The sequence below is a fragment of the Plectropomus leopardus genome, chromosome 1 (assembly GCF_008729295.1).
Source record: "Plectropomus leopardus isolate mb chromosome 1, YSFRI_Pleo_2.0, whole genome shotgun sequence".
NCBI lineage: Eukaryota > Metazoa > Chordata > Actinopteri > Perciformes > Serranidae > Plectropomus > Plectropomus leopardus.
This window is the reverse complement of record NC_056463.1, coordinates 3253770-3273821: the sequence shown is the minus strand read 5'-3', so window position 1 is coordinate 3273821 and position 20052 is coordinate 3253770. Positions and strand designations below refer to the sequence as shown.

At 38.4% G+C, this 20052-nt stretch overlaps 1 protein-coding gene across 2 annotated transcripts in view; it reads right to left on the bottom strand.

The window, feature by feature from the left end:
* tspan4a (tetraspanin 4a) overlaps nucleotides 1-20052 on the bottom strand; it is a 202129-nt gene that overhangs the window by 60496 nt on the left and 121581 nt on the right. For both annotated transcript variants that reach the window (XM_042490493.1, XM_042490485.1), the window contains one exon: nucleotides 16422-16613. In XM_042490493.1, the coding sequence (XP_042346427.1) occupies nucleotides 16422-16613 (192 nt within the window). The remainder of the gene's footprint in view (nucleotides 1-16421; nucleotides 16614-20052) is intronic.

The window sequence follows — 20052 nt, the reverse complement described above, 5'->3', positions numbered from 1 at the left end:
ATATGTTAGAATTTACTTCAAAGCACCGCTGTCCATCAGAGTTGCAAGCATGGGTGTAGACTCTTGTGTTTTTTTTTTTTAGCGTGAGGCACAGAAAGCATGAAACCATCTCAGAGGTTTCAAAAACAGATTTTAAAAGTAGAGATATTTTTCAGAGACATCATGGTTACACGTCCTCTGTGTATTCCAGCTTGACAGTGGATGTGAGTGTTACTAGTTCACATGAAATGGCATCGAACAGGGCTGTCAGTTGCCCCACGAGGTCTTTCTGGCAGCACCTGCATGAATGAATCACATGGCAACACTGGAAGGTGAGAGACCGACTAGGTAAGAGGATATAGCCCACGGTGTGTTTGACTCACTCATGCTCTTTTTTAAGAGGTGCGCTCAAATAACCGTCTGAAATCAATTTCTATTGTTCTGTCAGGCTGTGTTGTATGAATGTTATGCTCTGTGTTGTGTGAAATTCATAGTAACTTCAATTTTGAGGGATTTTTAGGGGTTTATTTAAACTGAAAAAATACGCTCCACTGTGGATTTGAGAAAATTCCACCTTTTTCGGGATGATGAAATCCTTAAACAAGCCAGGAGATAATGTCAAAATACAGTTCAGTCAAGTGAAGAACCACTACAATTTTTCCTGATTTTAAGTATTTGACATTTTGAAGGTTCGTCCCTAGACAGTCATAATAGTGCATTTTTTTGTATTATGCACCACAGCTCTACAGTGGAAAAAAATGGTTTGAGAAGAATTTTAAAAATACAGAAAAACGGGCCAACAGAGACACAGAGGCAGGTTTACAATGAAATTACAAAAGTCAAGTTTGAATCTGAGCCATTTTGTCTTGTAGCGATAGTTTTTGACCTGCTATTGATCTGTCTTCCTCTTCAGTGCTATGAGAGTGGAAGGTCAACTGTGCAAACACTCTGCAAGAAATTTAGATTCAGTAACTGGTCAAGAACTCTTGAGCAGAGTCATGAGGCCACAGGCACTTAAACCGTCCTGTTGGGTTATGCATCTGACTTTAGAGTTGCATTAATGGATTCTTGACTACTGGAAGGCACAGGAAGTTTAGAACAAGCAGACCATGAAGCGTTGTGACAAACACACGGCCCCGACAATTTATCACTTTGTTGAGTTGATATGGAAATGAGCTGAGGCAAATGATTGCTAACAAATGCTCATTGTTATCAGTAAAGCATCAGGCCCAGCTTTTTTTTTACCCAGCTGAAAGCACCAGGTGCTTCTCAGGAAACGCCAAGCTGGGACCGGTTGCATCTAGAGCTAGGTTATATAGCTTTAAAAATGGCAATATTTTAAGGCTATATTGTGGTACATGATATATATCTCAATGTTTTTAAATGTTAAAATATATATCATAATGTGGTAAATGCGGTGGCTGCATTAGAAATAAACCTGCTAATGTTTTGAACATCCATCGCCATGCTTCTTAGATTGTTACCGTGAAAGGAAAAGTCGCATAACATCACTCAATTGAAACATCTCGCAATTGTGTTTTATCGACGGTTCCTAAATTTTGCTTAAGTTTTGTGCAAATGTGTGATGGAAACCCACCTACTGCCTGTATGAGTTTGTTGGGACTGTGCAACGGCTGCGGCTGTGTAACATCGTGCTGATCGGGTAGACATCGAACTGACCTTCAGCTCTGCAACTGTGCAAGTGCACCAGCAGAATTTTTTTTTTTTATCTCATGGGGCATCAGAAATGCAAAATGTCAGCTGAGTTGGCGGTTCCTCAGGACACATAAGCATTAGAGTTGGAAATTAACTGTTTTGTCCACCTGCCACTGTGGTTGGTGGGTTCCAAAATTTACCAGCCACTCAATAGATTAACATTGTTTTTTGGCTGGTAAGTGAAGCACATCTAGCAGCCACTTGCATATTTACCAGCATTTGGCTGGTGGCTGGTGCTAATATCCAACCCTGATTAGCGTACACACTGTTGAAAGAAAGAGGCCATATGTGGCTCAGACTACCTCCGAATTTGGTGTGTGTGATTGGCTCTCAAGATGGATTGAGGATGCATTCATTGCATTCACACCTGTGCAGCGCATGTTGATAACAGGTGTAAACAGGGCCTTTGTCATTGTCAACTGTCAATGAGCACAGCACCAGAACTGGAAAAAAAAATCATGTCAACATTAATTCAGAGGTGTGGGACCAAAACATTTGCCTTTATTTTGAGTCATGTTTCTCGTCACTTCAGAAAGAACATTCAACAATCATGTCTTTTCACTGTTGCTCTTAACCAAATCCTGAGAAAAATATCCTGAGTCTTTAGCTGCAAGATGTTTGCATCTCTTCACCAGCTGGTTGCAGACTTTGTGTGTTTGTTTGGCGCTGGGCAGGTAGCTCACAGTGGGTTTATCTTTTTGCTGAAAACAGCTGCTTGCTGCAGCCGGGGACATTACTCATAGTCAATTGACTTAAAAAATGACTCGAGCTTTAAATCATTGCCCTGCTACCTATGGATATTTTGTTGGGGGTCCTGAATGTTTAAACTATCACACAGTCAATGAAATAAACATTTAAACTTATGAAAAATGCACATATTTGTTGATTTCTCTCTTTTTTTTTTTAAACCATTTTTCAGTTCGTCTCTCAGAGGCTGTTTGCTCGGCTGCGTTTTTTGGGGTGTTTGCTCGAGACCATGAAATCACACCAGAGAGCAAAGGGACATCGTTAAGAATGAGAAACTGATAGCACCACTCGGAAAACAAACAGACCTATCCCCTGTGGCTCTGCCAATATTTCCCCATTAATCTGCTCATAATAAGAAATTTAACTCCTCGTCTTTGGACCACAGGCAACAGGCACACTCAATGGGATCATTTGATGGCAGAAGAAAGCATTTTGCTTTTATAATATACTACAAGAAGACTATTGAATTAGCATGAGGAATTCAAACTGCAACATGGAATGGGTTACTATTATCAAATGGGCTGCAGAAATTAGCAGTAAATGATGAAAACCCATTTGTGAACAGTGCAGAATGGCGGATGATAATAAAAGCAATAACTGTGCAATTAAACCAAGTGCAGACGAATCGGTATGCTTGCTTATTTGATGAAACATAATTCATTTCAAAGGATAGATGTAAATTAAGTCATTTCAATAATTTTTTTAACCAGCTGGTTTGAAAAAATCTTTTTCTTAGAGTTAAAAAAACATTTAATTGAAATGTAAAATCAAAAAACAGCATCATTTGCTCTAAATTACTTTAAAAGGCTGTTGCCTACCGAGACTGTAATGACGCTCTTGTTTGTGACAGAGACACAGCAGGCAGTGAAAATACATTTACATCTGTTTTAATCATGACGGTTTGTGTTTTAAATAAGACTTGTGTAAATAAAGTCGGATACAGCACATCTCAGCGAAAATCTAAAGAAGTTGGGATTGTTTTGTGCTTTTGTGTGTGCTCGCTGTCTCACTGTGATAATTTATTATAAACAAAGACTCGGATCCCATTACAAAAAGGACCAAAGCAGGCTCGATATGTTTTTCCCGAGTTGTCATCATTCAAACTGAAATACGTTATTCTGTTTGCAGCAGTGGCTTCCAGCAGCATATAAGGAAAGATTTATAGTGGATCAGAGTAAAAGGAAACAAAATAGGGCTATAAACAGGTTTTCTATTGAGCAAAAAGCTTTATAGCTTTCTAAACTGTTGTCAAACAACATTCTTATGTTCAGAGATTCTGCTGTTTTTCAAACGTATTGCTATCTGCTGTCAGTGGTGGGAGAGGTACTCAGATCCTACGCTTAACCCTTCGAAACCTGGATGGACTCTACTTTTCTTGTGCTGCTTGGAGACGCCTTTCACAAGCTGTCTAGGATTATTTGAAACCAGAGCTAATTGTTTTGATTTCTTACCAAACAAGAGGAAAGGGGCGATGACCAACTCGACAAGAAATGCCCCATAAATTGCACAAAATTAGTAAAAGTGACAAGAATATTACCCAAAAATATATTTTTTAAAAAGGGGATTATTAGAAAACAAAAGGGAAATTGTCCAGAAAACTTTTTTCCGATTATAATAATTTTCTATTTAAAATTATGTTACAGAAAAAATATAATAAAAATATTAAATAAATACTTTTTCAGCACATTTTAGGTAATTTTCCTTTTTGTTTGATGTTGTTTTTTTTGTTTTTTTTTATAAAATCTGGGGATGCAAATCTGTAGAAATATTGCTGTTGAAAGCTGATTGTTTAGTCTCATTCCCAGGTCATCAAGTACAGATGTTAGTTACAAGCAGGCGATATATTTTGTCATATCACAAAGCCCTAGTGGTATTGTAATTTATTTGTTATATATTGTAATTTAATTGTTATTTACGACATCTATTGCACGTGTGTCCATCCTGGAAGAGGGATCCCTCCTCAGTTGCTCTTCCTGAGGTTTCATCCATTTTTTCCTAAGAAGTTTTTCCTTAGGAGATGTGAGGGTCTAAGGACAGAGGGATGTCGAATGCTGTAAAGCCATCTGAGGCAAACTGTGTTTTTTGATAATGGGCTTTATAAATAAAATTGATTTGACTTGACTTGACTTGGTGTTTAAGGTGCATAACCACCTACCTCTACGGACATATGGGTGGTTTAATTATATCGATGATTTATCAAACATTTTTTTAGATATCATTATATCTGTTTCAAAGATAAGTATATCAAGGCACTAATCTTTTTTTATCGCCCAACTTTCCACCACTGTGCACTACATGGTGTGACATCCATGTGTGAAAACCCATGATACATTACTCTCTGTATATCTTGTAAGGAGGCGGCTTTCATCCCTGAAATCCTCACCCTGATCATGTAGTCACAAGCAGAGCAATAGCAAAAAAGATTTTTTTTTTTGCCTCAAGACCTTTTATTTCCTATCAGCAAATAGCACTAAGAATTTGAAACCAAGAAAGCCTGCTACAGCTCTCACTGTGCGAGCCTATTGGATACAGATAACACTGACACGTGTAATGGTGTATACTATCATGTCAGTCTATCACAGGAGAGATAAACTCAGTAAAGTGGTCCTTTCAGGCCTCTCAATTCCTGTCGTGGTGGGCCGGTGTCCTACAGCTTTTTGTTCCATTACAGTTTTCACACCGTGAGAGTTAATGAGCCACAGCTGGTCTGTATCTAACCGACGCCTTCAGGGGGGAACAAAAACCTGCAGGACGCCGACTCACAAGGACCAGAATAAAGCTTCCTTGGGGTAAAAGCTTTTCTTGAAGTATTTCAATGTTTGCAGCTTGCTTTTATTGCGCAGAAAACAGTGTGCAATTAGAGAGTTGGGATTTATGTTGAGATATTTACTACACATTAAGTAGACTCTAATGTATTTGAAGATGAGTTGCTTTCATCGGCCACTGAAGACAAAATGCACATTGCACACATTATGAAAATTTATATGCTCCAGACGCCCCAATCTTACATGTAACTGTTATTTATGTTATGTCTTGTTCGGCCAGCAGTGGTGATATCCCTGTTTAGCAGAGATTGATGTCTTTGCAGGGCCTTGAGATGAGAACTATAATCAAAGTCCAGGCTCAGGGATTGATTCCTTCGTGCTCATCCGTGCTGTGATTTCCACACAGTGTGAAAGCCACAGAGACTCTTTGTGTGTTGACTGGTAAAGCAGTCGTATCAGGCGCTCAGTCCATCAGCGCCTCCGAAATCAATACCTTTAGGGATCTTTCTTGCCTTGAACGTATTTGCAGGGAAGCCTTTGAGGCAATAGCTGTGTTCTTCCTGTGTGGTGGGTCTAATAATGTTCCCAGGCTCTATATCTAAGACCGATGTGAAAGGTGCTGAGTTTAAACAACCTGCCTCCATTTCCACTGCCGTGATCTCACCTCTCTGACTAATTTGTGAGCAGATGAGGTTGCAGACCCACCACTCTTCGTCCGTAGCCTTTGACTTGCAGTAGTATTGACTGTCCAGAGTCACTGGTGTGAAACATGACTTTAATCACCCATAACCCTGGCTTAAATTGAATTTCTGGAGAAATTCAGCGCCCTCAAATGGCTCTCATTTTCAACTTAAAAGGACAGGGTATTGGATTTTGTTGCAAAATTTGGTTTAATGTCATGACCGGTGCATTGCATTCAAATGATAAAAAGTCTGCTTTCTTTAAAGCACTTGAAAGACTCCCTTTAAAAAAGTATTTCTCTAAACAATGTGTGACTGGAGGCTTATTTACAAGGGGTGGGAATCACCGGAGGCCCCACAATACAATATTATTACAATACATAAGTCAAGATGCACTGTTATTGTGATTTTAAACATGTTGCAACATTCTTTACAAGTATTGCAATGACATTCATGGATATACAGTATTTGTAGATTTATTATCTTCATTCAAATGAAAATTATGTACTTAAATGAAAGCTTTGTCAACACCTGTTCTTATTAATTTATATTATTAATTAATATTCATTAATATAAAATTTGCCGTGTGGCCTTCTCGGCTTATGTCATTGTTATTGTAGCATATTGTATCTAAAAAAGCAATTGATTTTATTATTCTAGTATGCTACCGAATGTTTAATATTGACATGCAAAATTATCATAATACAATGCTGTATAAAGTATTATTTACATGGGACTAGTAGTACTAGTGGAATTAATGTAATTTTCATGCGACACCCCAACAAATAGGTCTCCATACTATGTAGGAAGATGCTTCTCCTGCATCCAAATGCTGTCAAAATTTGATTTATAATTGCAAATGCAGTCCTCATAATTCATGATTAGCGCAGGACTAATATTATCACACAATCTCTGTGTTTTACAAATTATGGGAGGTAATTTGCAGTAGGATCTTTTCTTAACAAATTGTTACATGGTAGATTTCAATCAATCAGTCAAAATGTATTTATATAGCACCTTTCAAACAAATAAAATGCAATTCAAAGTACTTTACAGTTTGATTAAATAAACAAAAACAATATAGGAAATAAGCAAAAAGGATCTCACAGCTGATCAAATCACACCAGTGGATGAGAGGAGCAGCTGTTTGTAAGTGAAAGTGAACTTTTAGACTCTGCAGAATGAAAAGTTAAATTTAACTTTCAATGTCCCTGACACCTGAAGTCTGTGCCTCAAGTGTGCGATAAATAACCAAATGGTAAATAGTATATTACAGTAGCGCTCCGAATTAACAGTCCAGCTCCAAACATCTAGTTGTGGCATCGGATGATTTAGTTGTGGTGGGATGCCACAAATAAATGAACGTGTGGGAGATCCTGCGCTTTTTGGCCGTTCAGCTCAGTACACGAAAACCAAAATTTAGCTACAGTCGATAGGGTGTGAGATAGAAACAAACTTGCTCTATAAGGTAAGATTGCTTTTCTTTAACCATAGAGCTCTTTAGAAAAAATGTTTCCTGATGGTTTGTGTTGTTGTTCTCTGCCGCACAGTAAATATACTTTGTTCTTTAAACGTTGGATTGTTTTGTTAATGTGCTAACAGGCTAACTTGCATCATGATGATCTGCTTTCCTTTTTAATGACTATTAGAGACTGCCGCCATCTGCTGGTACGGAGAGTTATTTCTTCTCATGCTTGCACAGATAATGCGCGCTTGTTGGCTGTTGGCTGAAGTCTTTGAGGTGTATTCAGGTGCAGACTTTTTGGCCAAAACACAAGCAACGTGGCAGATGCAGCAGGCGGCTTTTTTCACCACTAGGTCTCTGATGTTGTTTTGGTTTGTCTGGGCCTTTTACTCAGTATTTCAAAAATTCAGATGTCACATCCATACTTGAACTTCTCAAGGATAGTAAACCAGTCAAGGCCTATCAACTCCTCATCTCCCACGCATTAAGCCATCTACTCCTGACTGTAACCAAGACTATGAAACTGAAACCCGCAATGAACCCAGTGCCTCCCACTACCACATCTCCATCAACAATAAGTCGAGATGGTGAAGAGCACTTAAGTGTCTTTAAAACATCCTTGACAATAAATTCACCTTTGATAATTCGGCTACATACATCCACAAAGGCTGCTATTGTTCCACATGCTACTTCGCCGTGCTGCATGTCACTGACAGGATCAAACTCCTCAAAATCCCAAACACGCCTGTAAGATCAAGGTCTCCCTACTCTGTCCACCAATGTGGATTTTGTTTGAGGTCTCTAACATTTGAAATATTTTTTTCCTGGGGATGCATTGTTAGAAAGAAGTGAGCTTACTAGAAAAAATTAACACAGACAAATAAAACCACGACTGGCTTGATTGTTGCATTGGACTTAAAGGGACACTTTTCAATTTTCAACCAGCTTTGTATCAAAACTCATTGGTCACTCCGACTCCCAGCCCTCACTGATGTCACCGCATGACCCCAGACAGCCTCATGCCTCACTCTGCTCCCATCAGGCTGCAGATACAAATCTTTGATCTGTAATAAAAAAAAGATTTTTTCCCTGTGCCGGTTGCCTGGCAACATCACTGTGATGACAGAAATCCAGTAAGTTTCTGTTGCTATGGAGAGTTGTTGCAAATTAAAAATTGCTTTTTGTTGTACGTGGGAAAGAAAATCTTGGAAACGAAGTTACAGAGTTCATCCAAAGTTTACATAGCATCTAAAAATGAATCGCTGAATAATTTTTAGATTTTAGATTTTGCTTGCTGTTGGCAGCAGAATAACAACAAATTTTGGATGTTACTAGCTAAAGTGTAGCATGGGAATTATATCTGACTTTCCTTCTCAAGTTTGTAGATGTGCACCCTGTTGACCTTTTAATCAAAAGAACCAGATATTTTTTAATGCAGTTGCTCATCTGATGTGCTGATGATTACAGCTGTGAGTGTTTAAACCTTTGAAACCAGAGCAAATCAGTTTGAATTCTTTCAGAAACGTGGTGAGAAGGCAACAAGCAACTTCGCAAGACATGGTCCAAAAATTGGCAAGAAATTAGTCAAAAAGTTGAAATAAGATTACCTGAAAATAGGCCAAAAGAAGTGAAAACAAACAAAAAAGACCTTAAAAGTGCCAGAAATTTAAGATATATATATATATATATATATATATATATATATATATATATATATATATATATATATTTTTTTTTTTTTTTTTTTATGTAACCTAATTTTTGTCTTTTTTTGAAAGATATCAAATTGCGCATTTTCAGAAAAGATCAAATAATAGCTTATGAAACATGTCTGAACACGGCACAAAAGAAACAAAACAAAAAAAAAAAAAATGACAAAGGTTAATCAAAGCCTCCAAGAGTCACCTGACACTGTCAAAGCAAAAAAAGCACTTGGCTTTTTCTTCCAAAACTACAGATACCTGAAATACACTCTTTTGCAGTATAATTGTTGTAACTTCGGTTGAAAATAAGGCTCTCATCAGTCATATGAAGCTGCTTGAATAATCAGCTTTTCAGGCTCTTTTATAGCCAACTTCGTTTTAGTGATCAGTTTCCACACTAATATTGCAGCCTAAATTTATTTTTAATAACTCCTGCAATATCGCATCAAGGCTGGAGTTTACACAAGGAACTGACTGTGTTTGTATGAAGTTTTCCATTCATTTTAAAGCCCAAAATGTCTTTGAAGTCTTCCAGATCACAGAATTGCAAAAGGATATTTTGAAAAAAAAAAAATAAACCACTAAGTCTGGTGTTTATTACAACAGATTACAAGATACACAAAAAGCAATAATATTTTTTGCAGGCACAGAGCACAACGGTAATTCCTCAAATATCTCACAGAGATGTTGCAATACTCTGCATCCCTCATCAGCGATCAACATGCTAATTAGCCCTGAAATTTGAAGGGAGAAGAGTCTTTTCTAATCTCCATGAAGAACGTGCTGCTCCGTCACTCATTAAAGCAGACTTATAATTTGCCCGGTCTCATTATTATGACACAGTACAGGAATGGGCCTGGTCACTGTGGGGAAAATGTCATGGATCATGTAATGATCGTCACTGAGACTCATTCCCACAGAGCTCATAATTGCTCACTCCTGCTGTGGCATTTTTCTAATGATGAATTCAATTTTTTTTACCCCACACAGAATTATTCTTTTTGATAAACTCTGCGCAGTCTTGCTGCTGATTACATGAGCTTGTTTGTTTATCAAAACACTCATCAGTCTTGTGAGGATCTGAGGTTCACACTTTATCAGGAACGTCCGGTGAGAAACTGGAGCAAAATTTGTGTAGATAAGAACATAAAATGTTTGATTTTTGATGTCAAACACTTTCTGTCTCCCGATTTGCATATTAGTGAGTCTATATCTGTTTTCCCTTGGCAAATTCATGTCACTCAAGTGTCAGACGCTTCTTCTGTGAACTCACCCTATCAAAAGTCATCATCATGGCACGTCTTTATTTAGAAACTTCTAGCTTTTGGGAATATTTCTGCTGTTGATTTAGCTTTTCATTAGCTGCACTTATATGCACACCTCTGATTGAAATTAATCTGATTGAAGATTTCGGGTCAGCTGTTTACACGGGATGTCCTCTAATACAGTCTGGTGTTCACATGTGCGTACCCATGTAAACGGAGCAGCTGTGTGACATGTGCAAAAATTACGAATATAGTAGCTTGACAGGGCTGCCAGCTCTCGCATTGACCATGAGACACGCAATTGACACTTTTCACACACTCTCATGCCACAAGTGCATTTTCTTGCAGTGAAACATAAATGACGGATAACCTCTGACAGCAGCACAGCGCTCTCTCCCTCTCTTTTTGCCCATGTGGACAGGACTGAGCCTGGAGTCTGTGTCTATTTCTACGACTGTGTTTTTCTTTGTAACTGCTGAACTGTGGTTATTTAGCTTAGTTAGCGGATGCTGTGCTAGCTTTATATGCATTGCAGGGCACACGGGGCAGCGAAATGAGATGTTAAAATAAGGCTCACACATTGATCAAAAGCATATGCATTTTTATGACCACATACAAACTGAAGTTGAGGCGCTTTGTGGCCAAAAGCAGACGGACACAAACCTATGACAAACAAGTATATTAATGAGGGCTGGAGCAACACTTCAGCGGCCACTCTGCAGTAATGTAGCCGGTCAGCGAACTGTCACTCATACTGTGAACACATTAGCTGAAAGAGAGACTGAGCAGGGACCCTCTAATACATAAATGGTATGAACCTGAGTTGCATGATGAACTGGGGCGATAATAACACATAGGACGGCCTAATGTACCAAGTATAAACATATCTTTTTATGGTGCTTATAATACTAAGCTATTAACATAACAATTATTTGCAGATACATTTTTTGCTTTATGTTTGTTTTTTGACGTGGATGGTGTTTCAGAGTCTCTTGCTAGAAAAGTTACAAAGCTGACACTGTGGCTCAAAATAATGACCATGTATTTCTAATTATAATGGGGCTAATTGGCCGATATGTTTCAATGATGTGCTGTTATGGACAGGTATTTAGCGTCAGCTAGCTAACATGACTGTACAATGATTCATTGGTAGGTTAGCCTATCATCAAAAAGGAGCAGACTGATTTATCTTTGCTAATAATATGTTGGATTCATGTTAATGTGTATTTTCAGACACATTTTGATCTTTGAGAACAACAAAACTGTAACACCAAAGAATATTTTTTGCCTCCTCCTGCAGCAACTCTGTTGAAGACAGACGCTTTAAGAAAACCAGCACACAAAATTCTAATGCAGTTTTGACTTAGATGGAGTAAAGATTTAAAATGATGAATTGAAATGCAGTTAGACAAGAAAAACAAAAGAAAACTACAAACCACCACTACCACAAATGAATGACTGGGAAGCATCTGCATGACAAGCCTTTTTCATATTGATTTGTTTTATTTTGACTCAAAGTGACATAAAAGTGAGATTCTTTTAATATAGAAGATAAACATTGTTTTGACACTATATTGGTTTAAAGTCGGAGTCGTGATGTGTTGCTCCGCACTCTCCTGTGATTACAGCAATGCTGTCAGTGTGTAAACATGACTGACAGCAGCTGTTTAACTTCCACACAAACAAGCTGGGCCGCTGTACTGAAATTATTGAAGCTGCTAAAAATATCTCCAGACATTAAACTTAGTAATAAAAATGAAAAAGAGCAACCATGTAAGTGGCCAGTGCCCCTTACAATAAGGCTATAGACCCCCATAAACTGCAGCTGAGTTCACTCTCTGAAGCCCCGGGAAGCTAAGAGCTCTCTATTAAAAATATAATTTTCCTTTTTAATGGAAAGCTTAAATCATTTTTCTTTGCTACTTAATGGCTACTGTATTTGTATTATGTGGTCACGGTTTTGTTTTGCCCATATTTCACTTAGTTTCTTTAAAGAAGGAAAACAGTGTGTCTGGATTGTAAGATTTGGGAAATGTCAGACTTTTGGTATCTTAGCCGTGTCAGCCAAGTAACATAACCTGGAAAGGTAGTATACAGATAAGATGATAGATAAGGCAGTGCAAAGTGCTTAATATAAGACATGAAAAACATGGAGACATAGTGCATGAGAAACACATTATAAAATGAAATTTTAACACAATTAAAAATGCCATTAAAGAGCTAGAGAATAGACTATCAAAACGAGAATAAGACAAGCATAAACTACATGAATATAAGCTGCAGTATAGTGTAAGAAATTAATAAATATTTGATTTAATTAAGGGCAGCAACAAGTAGAAAAGCAACATGAGGTTAGAAATAAATACAGATAAAAAAAGAAATTAAAGGTATATAAACTAAAATAAAAAAAAATATGCAAGAGCAAAAACGAAATTACAAGTCAAAACAGATTAATAGCAGCAGTCAGTGTAGTATTTGTGAACAGCACAATATTGATCCTAAGTGTTTGTAATAATGATTAAAAAAACTAGTTGCAGCGTAAATAATTGATCATTTGATTCGGTTGATTCAGCCGATCAGATTGATGGACGAGAGGAGAAGCTGCTGCAGAGTGATTTAAAGTACACGTTTAGACACAGCACAAAGTACAGTTTCCTTTTTCACTGCCATTCTACTGCTCCGTCTGTGCCCAGAGTACGCTCTGCGCTCCGAGAGTGTGGTGCTATAGAATAACTAAATGTATTCCAACGGAGCGGCTAATGAACAGTCCAGCTCCAAAAATACAAAATCCTTTCATGGCAGCAGATGTTTTGATCATGGTAGCTCAACATAAATATGTGGGAAACCCTTGTATATTAATTAAGAAATAGAAGATAATGTTAGGGCTGTCCTTGAAAGTCGGAGATCCAAATCATGAGTTGGAGACCCCTCAGTCAGCTGAGATTGCTTCAAGTTGAGCAGTTAGGATTTTTTTGTTTTGTTTTTTGTTTTGCTAGCCATCGTGCTGTGCTGTGTACTTCTTGGGTCCTTTGGCCCTCAAATTTTGCTGCATAGTGAGTGCTCTTAACTTTTGTACTACTTTTTGGAGCAGGGAACTGCGGACATGCAGGCAGCAGCACAGAGGAGATCTCTCTGTTTGAAGTGGTGAATTTACAGCTCACAGCAACTTTATGTATCTAGCGTTGGCAAAAAGAATTTTGTCGTACACTGCCAATTCGTCGTTAGAGCCAAATTGTTTACTATATTACATGAATGCTGCTGTCACACTGAACGTCCTGCTGAGCCCCGCTTAAACTTTCAAACTTTGTATGGAAAACAAAATGAATCGTCAACTATTGAACAACCAAATACGATTCGACTGCCATAATTCTGTGTTGGGTAAAGCCCTAGATAATTTATGAGAGAGTAAATAAATCAGTCTGGTTATATCAGCTTTTGGGCTTTTGTAAGACAACTTGGACGTTTTTTTCTGTGAAAAACTGTTTCACAAAAGAACCACTGTGGTAACAAGTTCAGTGGTAAATAGCAAGATGATGTCAAGGCCTCCTGTTGCCTTTGTCTGCAACATATCCGCTATAATTGTACGAACATGTATCATACAATGGAGGTTACATTGATTAACAGCATTGTGTTATTTGCTGAATTAAGCTGTGTGTGTAATATTAAAGGCATACATCACTAATGCTCTCATTGTGAGTGGTCTGCACACAGACACCAGAGGCAACTTAGACAGCTTTAAATTAAGGCAGAATTTTCATAATTTATCAATTGTTTGCAGTCAAGTAACCTCTCGGGTTGTTTGTCATTTTTGATGATTTGTAGCCTGTGCTGGTGCAGCCTTCACACCATTTCCATATTTAACCATGTCTCAAGCAGGAGGGGAACATTTTAGTCATGACCATCAATTACGATGGCAAATTGAAACAGCTGCAGCTAATTAATGGTAATTCTGTGGGTTTGTCAATTAACCACAAAGGAAAACTCTGGGCGGCTGTTAAAATGTCTGTGTCTACACTGTTTAAGCTCGGTCAAAGGTGGTTTCTCTCATGTTGATGTCTGAAAGACTGAGTGTCTTTTTTTTTTTTGCTTCCAGTGGTGGGTTTTCCTCTGGATTAATGGTTTGGCTTCACATCACGTCATTTTCAGACGGGCAGTTGGCAGCGAGCTCTGTAGCTGTTGAGTATAAACTGCCAGCTGTTGGACAGTGGTCAGAAGTCTGAACATCCCAGTGTTTTTTAAGATACTGTCAGTGCTCTACTGTCTTTTCTTTGTCTTTAAAGCCATGGTGATTATGGAGACTCCTATTAAAGGTGCAGTTAGCAATTCTGATCCAGTTCACTTTTTGTTAAATTCAGCAAATATGTCGTCATGGTCTGCCAGCTGTCTGCTCCGTGTCCGAACGAAAAAAAACCCATTTTGCTATTGTGAAGTGTCTGAGTACCTTGAAAAGTGCTCTATAGATAAAAAGTATTATTATTATTATTACTATATACAGCCTTGGCTGTGTAAATGGAAAACAAACAAAGTGGCTCAGACCGAGCCGCACAACACTATTCCAGACAAACAAGTCTAACCCCAAACTCCGAAGCCCCATTAGTCTGAGAAATGTCCCATTACACCAAAAGCCTATTTATCCGACAGCTTGTCATCCTTAAAACAAACGTCAGTTGCTGTGACGTTTTGCTTATCCAAAAGCACGCACTCCCTGCAGTTAGTTTCAGTTCTCAGCTGTGTTTGAGCCACCAAACCGAGGTGTTTATACCGACCCTCTGCAGTGTTTTCCAGCGGCGTTTGAGCCAGAGATCCCGGGTGTTTGTGTTTTCTTTTGCTTTGTTTTTAAGTAGAAATTACTTTATTATTTGTCAGTGTAAATTCTTTATTTTTTTTATTTCTTTTTTTTTTCCCAAAAACCTAATTTTCTGATAGATCCAAGTGGTTTTACCCACACTTTGCAGCTTTGCTTGTGAGACCCTGATGCCTGGTGTTTTTTTGCTAAGCTTTGGTGCGTTTCTCAACGCTGTTTAAGCCACTGATCCCCTGTTTATTTGTTTGTTTATTTGTTTGTTTGTTTGTTTGTTTTAATTAACTATGTGTGATGTTTCTGAGTGGCACTTGAACCCCTGATCCTGGGTGTTCCTCTGGACCCTTTGTGATGTTTCCCAGTTACGTTTGAGCCACAGATCCTAGGTGTTTACCCTTTGCAGAGTTTCTCAGTGGCATTTGAGCCATCACTTCTGGGCGTTTTTACCGACACTTTGTGGCCTTTGCAGCAGCGTGTAAACCACTCATCCCTCATGTTTGCAGCATTTCTCAGAGGCGTTTCCCAGAGGCGTTTCCCAGAGGCGTTTCCCAGAGGCGTTTCCCAGAGGCGTTTCCCAGAGGCGTTTCCCAGAGGCGTTTCTCAGAGGCGTTTCTCAGAGGCGTTTTCCAGCGGCGTATTTCGAGCAGCGTTTCAGGTGTTTTTACTGAGCTGTCCCAGCTTTTTCAGCAGCTTTGTGCTTTGTTTTTGCACCTGACCCAAATTACATGTTGACCACAGCATTGTTGAGAATCTAAAACTTTCAGCGTATCCACCTCAGATTATTGTGCAATGTGCCGTGAAGTGTTTGCTTTGGGGAAAACGGGCTATTCAAGAAAAGGGTTTTCGGTCTAATGGGACATTTTTCGGACCAACTGGTCTTCAGAATTTTGGGTCATTCGAACGATTACCAGTCCCCGCATTGTTTTGGGTGGTGACTTCAAATATCAACAGTCTTTCCACAGAATCACTGACTCAGCCTTTTAGCGTGCCATTCGGCTTCTGTGTATCACAAACAAGATGTTTACAGCGAAGCTCATTCAGTCAGCAGCTGTTCACAACAGTAAATACAGGTTGAATCCCCAGGGTGTCATTTCAATCGATGATAGAGAGAAACAGAAACTCGTGCTGTATGAGAATGTCAAAGCTTATTACTTTGTGAAAAGTTAGAGATGGTATCTGTCATGCAAACAACAGCAAAATCTTATATGAGAGCCTGGCATCATCACATCATCACATCAACACAGCCTTTTGTTTTAAAGTCAGTAAAAGCATCAAAAAAACATCCTGGCAAATAACTTACCGTCAGCAGCAGAGGACGGCTCTCTTTGACAGCTCCCACGCAGCCCAAACAGCCGATCACCATGATGATGGTCCCCACTGCGATGAGCAGGTTGGCTGCCGACAGAGAGGGAAGGGATGATGATAGGGTGGCAAAGTTTCCCTGGGTCACTGAGAGCCAGACTCCCACCCCGAGTATGCCGCATCCTCCCAACTGCAGAGGGAACACAAAGAGGCGTAAAGCTGTCAGACAGCACAATCAAACTCATCCTAAACAGGAACACAGTCAGACATGGTGCAGCATAAATATATCTGCAGACTTCTTGTGGCTCTCGGTTTGTTTTTTTAAACTGCATGCCAGTGAGGATGTGCAATGATTGAAGAGGGAAAACAAAAAAACCTCTTTTCAAAGACTCAGAACAGCAGCAAGAATTGGATCAACAGAGGAAGTAGAACAAAGCAACTCCAGTCTCCAAACAACAAAAAGTTTAAAGGAATAGTTCTACATTTGGGAAAACATGCTTATTTGCTGTTTTGCAGAGAGTCAGAAAGAAGATTGATACCACTTTCATATCTTTCCTGTAAATACAACACTTGAGCAGCAGACTGTCAGCTTAGCTCAGCATAAAGACTGAAAACAGGGCAAAACAGCTCACCTGGCTCAGTGCAACAATAACAAAAGCTGCATATTAGCACCTATAAAGTTCACTAATTAATATGTTCTTTTTTCTTACGTGTACTGAAAGTGAAAAAAATGATAATTTAAAGTGTTTAAAACCAAATTATGGTGGCGTCGTGCTCCAGCAGTAATTACTTAAAAATCTGCAAACTTGCTTATTTATGTTGCTATTTTCAGACATGACTTTAAACTTTAGCGTGCTAAATGGTGAAAGACAATCTGCTGTCATTTAAATAAAAAAGTATAATCAGGAAAGTCTTTGGCAATAACAAGTTTTTGCAACTTTTTCATTTAAAATTGAATCTTTACCAAAGTGCAAATTGGCCCTTTTACATGTTTTAATCTCCAACACAAAAGCAGCTATCTGACATTTTTTATGTTTTTTTTTAATGTGCTGTGTTGTTTCTAGTGTCTTTGATAGACCAAATCTTCTGTACTTCTGTACTTTGGGAGTTTTGGGTAGTTTTTTCTCATCTGCTGTGAGGGTCCAAGGACAGAGGGATGTTGTATGTTGTAAAGCGCTTCAAGGCTAATTATGATTTGTGATGTACGACATTATAGATCAAATTAAAATTAAAACTAAATTGAAATTACAATTTATACAGGCCTTTGGGGTATGTTTTGTGATTGGGCTACAATGAACTTTGAGCTTAATAATCTGAAAAGCACTTGGTGCCTTGGTGTATGAAATGTGCTATAGAAATACATTTGCCCTGCCTTGCCTTACTGCTGTGGACAGGTGTCATCAACAAAACATATTTTAGCCACCACAAAATGATCAGTAAAGATAGAATAAGATAATCCTTAATTAGTCCCACAAGTTCAATTGTGGTTTTGAGATAACGCCTTCAGTTCCCCGTCAGAAAAGGTTTTTAAACAGCAAGGTAAAGTGGTGAAAATATTATAAATATAGCGTACACTGGTGGTGCAGTGGTTAGCACTGCTGCTTCACAGCAAGAGGGTTTGAGGTTCAAAGTGGTCAGCCAGCTGGTGCACCCCTGTGTGCAGTTTGCATCATCTCCATGTATCAGCATGTTTTTTTTTTGCCTGTAAAATTTCTTGTATGTGTGAATGAGAGTGTGAATGGTTGTCTCTATGTGTCAGCCCTGTGATAGTCTGGCAACATCCCTCACCTCTTTCCCAATGACAGCTGGGAAAGGCACCAGACTACTTGCAAAGCCCAACAGGATAAGCGATTTGGGATGGTGAATAAAGAAAAAGTGAACAATTTAGGCAGTGATTTTCCTCGCCATTTCATTTTATGTTCATGACACAAGTCTTTTCGGCCCAGAAATTGTGTGATTCAGCCTACATAAGACTCTTTCTTGCCAGCAAGCAGTTTCTTTCTGAAAACATCACTGGTTAAGTGACAGCTGGTCCCTGCAGAGAAACAGTCCCACTGTTCATCACTAGAATTTGTTTTTCTTTGGAATATATGAGATATAGTATGTTGAGTAGTAAGCGCTAGAGGTGTTGGTTGGTTTGGACAGAGCCAAGTCCCAATTTTTATCATTATGTGTCCCCTCTCCAAATTCGGACGTTTTTGTCGGGTCCATAAACACAGCGCAGGCAGAATTTGTCATGCTGATCAGATTATTTACAGCTGCTTTAGACTTTTAGACCCAGCACAGTTAACTCTGCTGCTCCGTCTGCTCCAGCTCCAGATATATCAGATCAATGTGTGGCAGCAGATATTTCAATCATGGCAGGCAGGTACAAACGAATTAATTTGTGGGAAACCTTATTTACCAAATACAGGTGACCTGTAGTTAGTCGTGTAGCACATTATTGCACCTTTATGTATTTCTTTGAATTCTTTGTTGTCAGAAAGACAAAACTGTTCAGGATCATTATTTGTCCTGACTGCAGCTGCGTTTATTATACATATGTGATAAATAATGACAAGTGGGTAGAGAACAGAATGATAAAGGGGCGTCTTGTACAGTAATATTATAAGAGGGTTCGCTACTGTGCGGTTCCTTCTTTCTTATTCACTTTTTAATGAGGAACTTCTCTTTTATCTTTCTGATGTATCAGGGAAAATCCCTGCTCTTGTGCTGATACATTTATATGTTCACCAAATGATCCTGCATAATTATATAGGGTTATATAGGTTGCTCAAACAGATCTCTTTGAACTCTTGCTTTCTTTAGAATTATTAAATTGAAAAAACACTTCTATATTCATGTTGAATCACAAATGCACTCCCACACAGTCCAGCTGTTAGTCTGCTTGGCTTTCACGGCACAGACACACCAGAGTCCAACCGAAACCAACAGGTGAGGTGTGAAAGCAGCGTAAAACATGCAGCCATAACACTAGTACTGAGATGTCTGATGGTATAAAAGGGGAGGTGCAACAAGCTACGGCTTCAGCCTACGCCTTTTAGGTCAGAAAAACGTAATTTGGTTTGTCACACCTTCAAAAGTAATTGCTTATTATTGTTATTTAGATTTTTTTTCTTGTGTGTGTATTTGAGTCGTAAAAATTTAAAAAGAAAAAAATTTAAAAATTTAAAATTTAAAAAGTCGTAAAAAGGACCAAAATAAACTAAATTAAAAATTAAACAGTAAACATATAATACCTCAGAAAAAGTAGATTGATTTTTTGCAACATTATGACGAATTAATATTTGCACCAATTGCAAAGTTGCTGCCATTTTGACTTGGTTGCGATTTTGGCATTCATTTTTTATTTTATTTTTTCAGTTCTGGTTTTCTTATTATGTTTTATTCTATTGTAGAGAGTGACAGAAACATCAGGAGAAATTAATTAAATTACTAATTCATATGTGATGATAGCCCCTGAACTGGAATTGAACTGGGATCACCGTGGTTACATTCAGTTTAGACCGCATGCCCAGTCAATTCTGCTTCCTAGAAATAACATTCATATATTCAATTTACTATCAAAATAGGACTAGATAATTTGTAAGGTCTCTGCAAACGCCTAAATTCAACCATGAAAAAGTTAA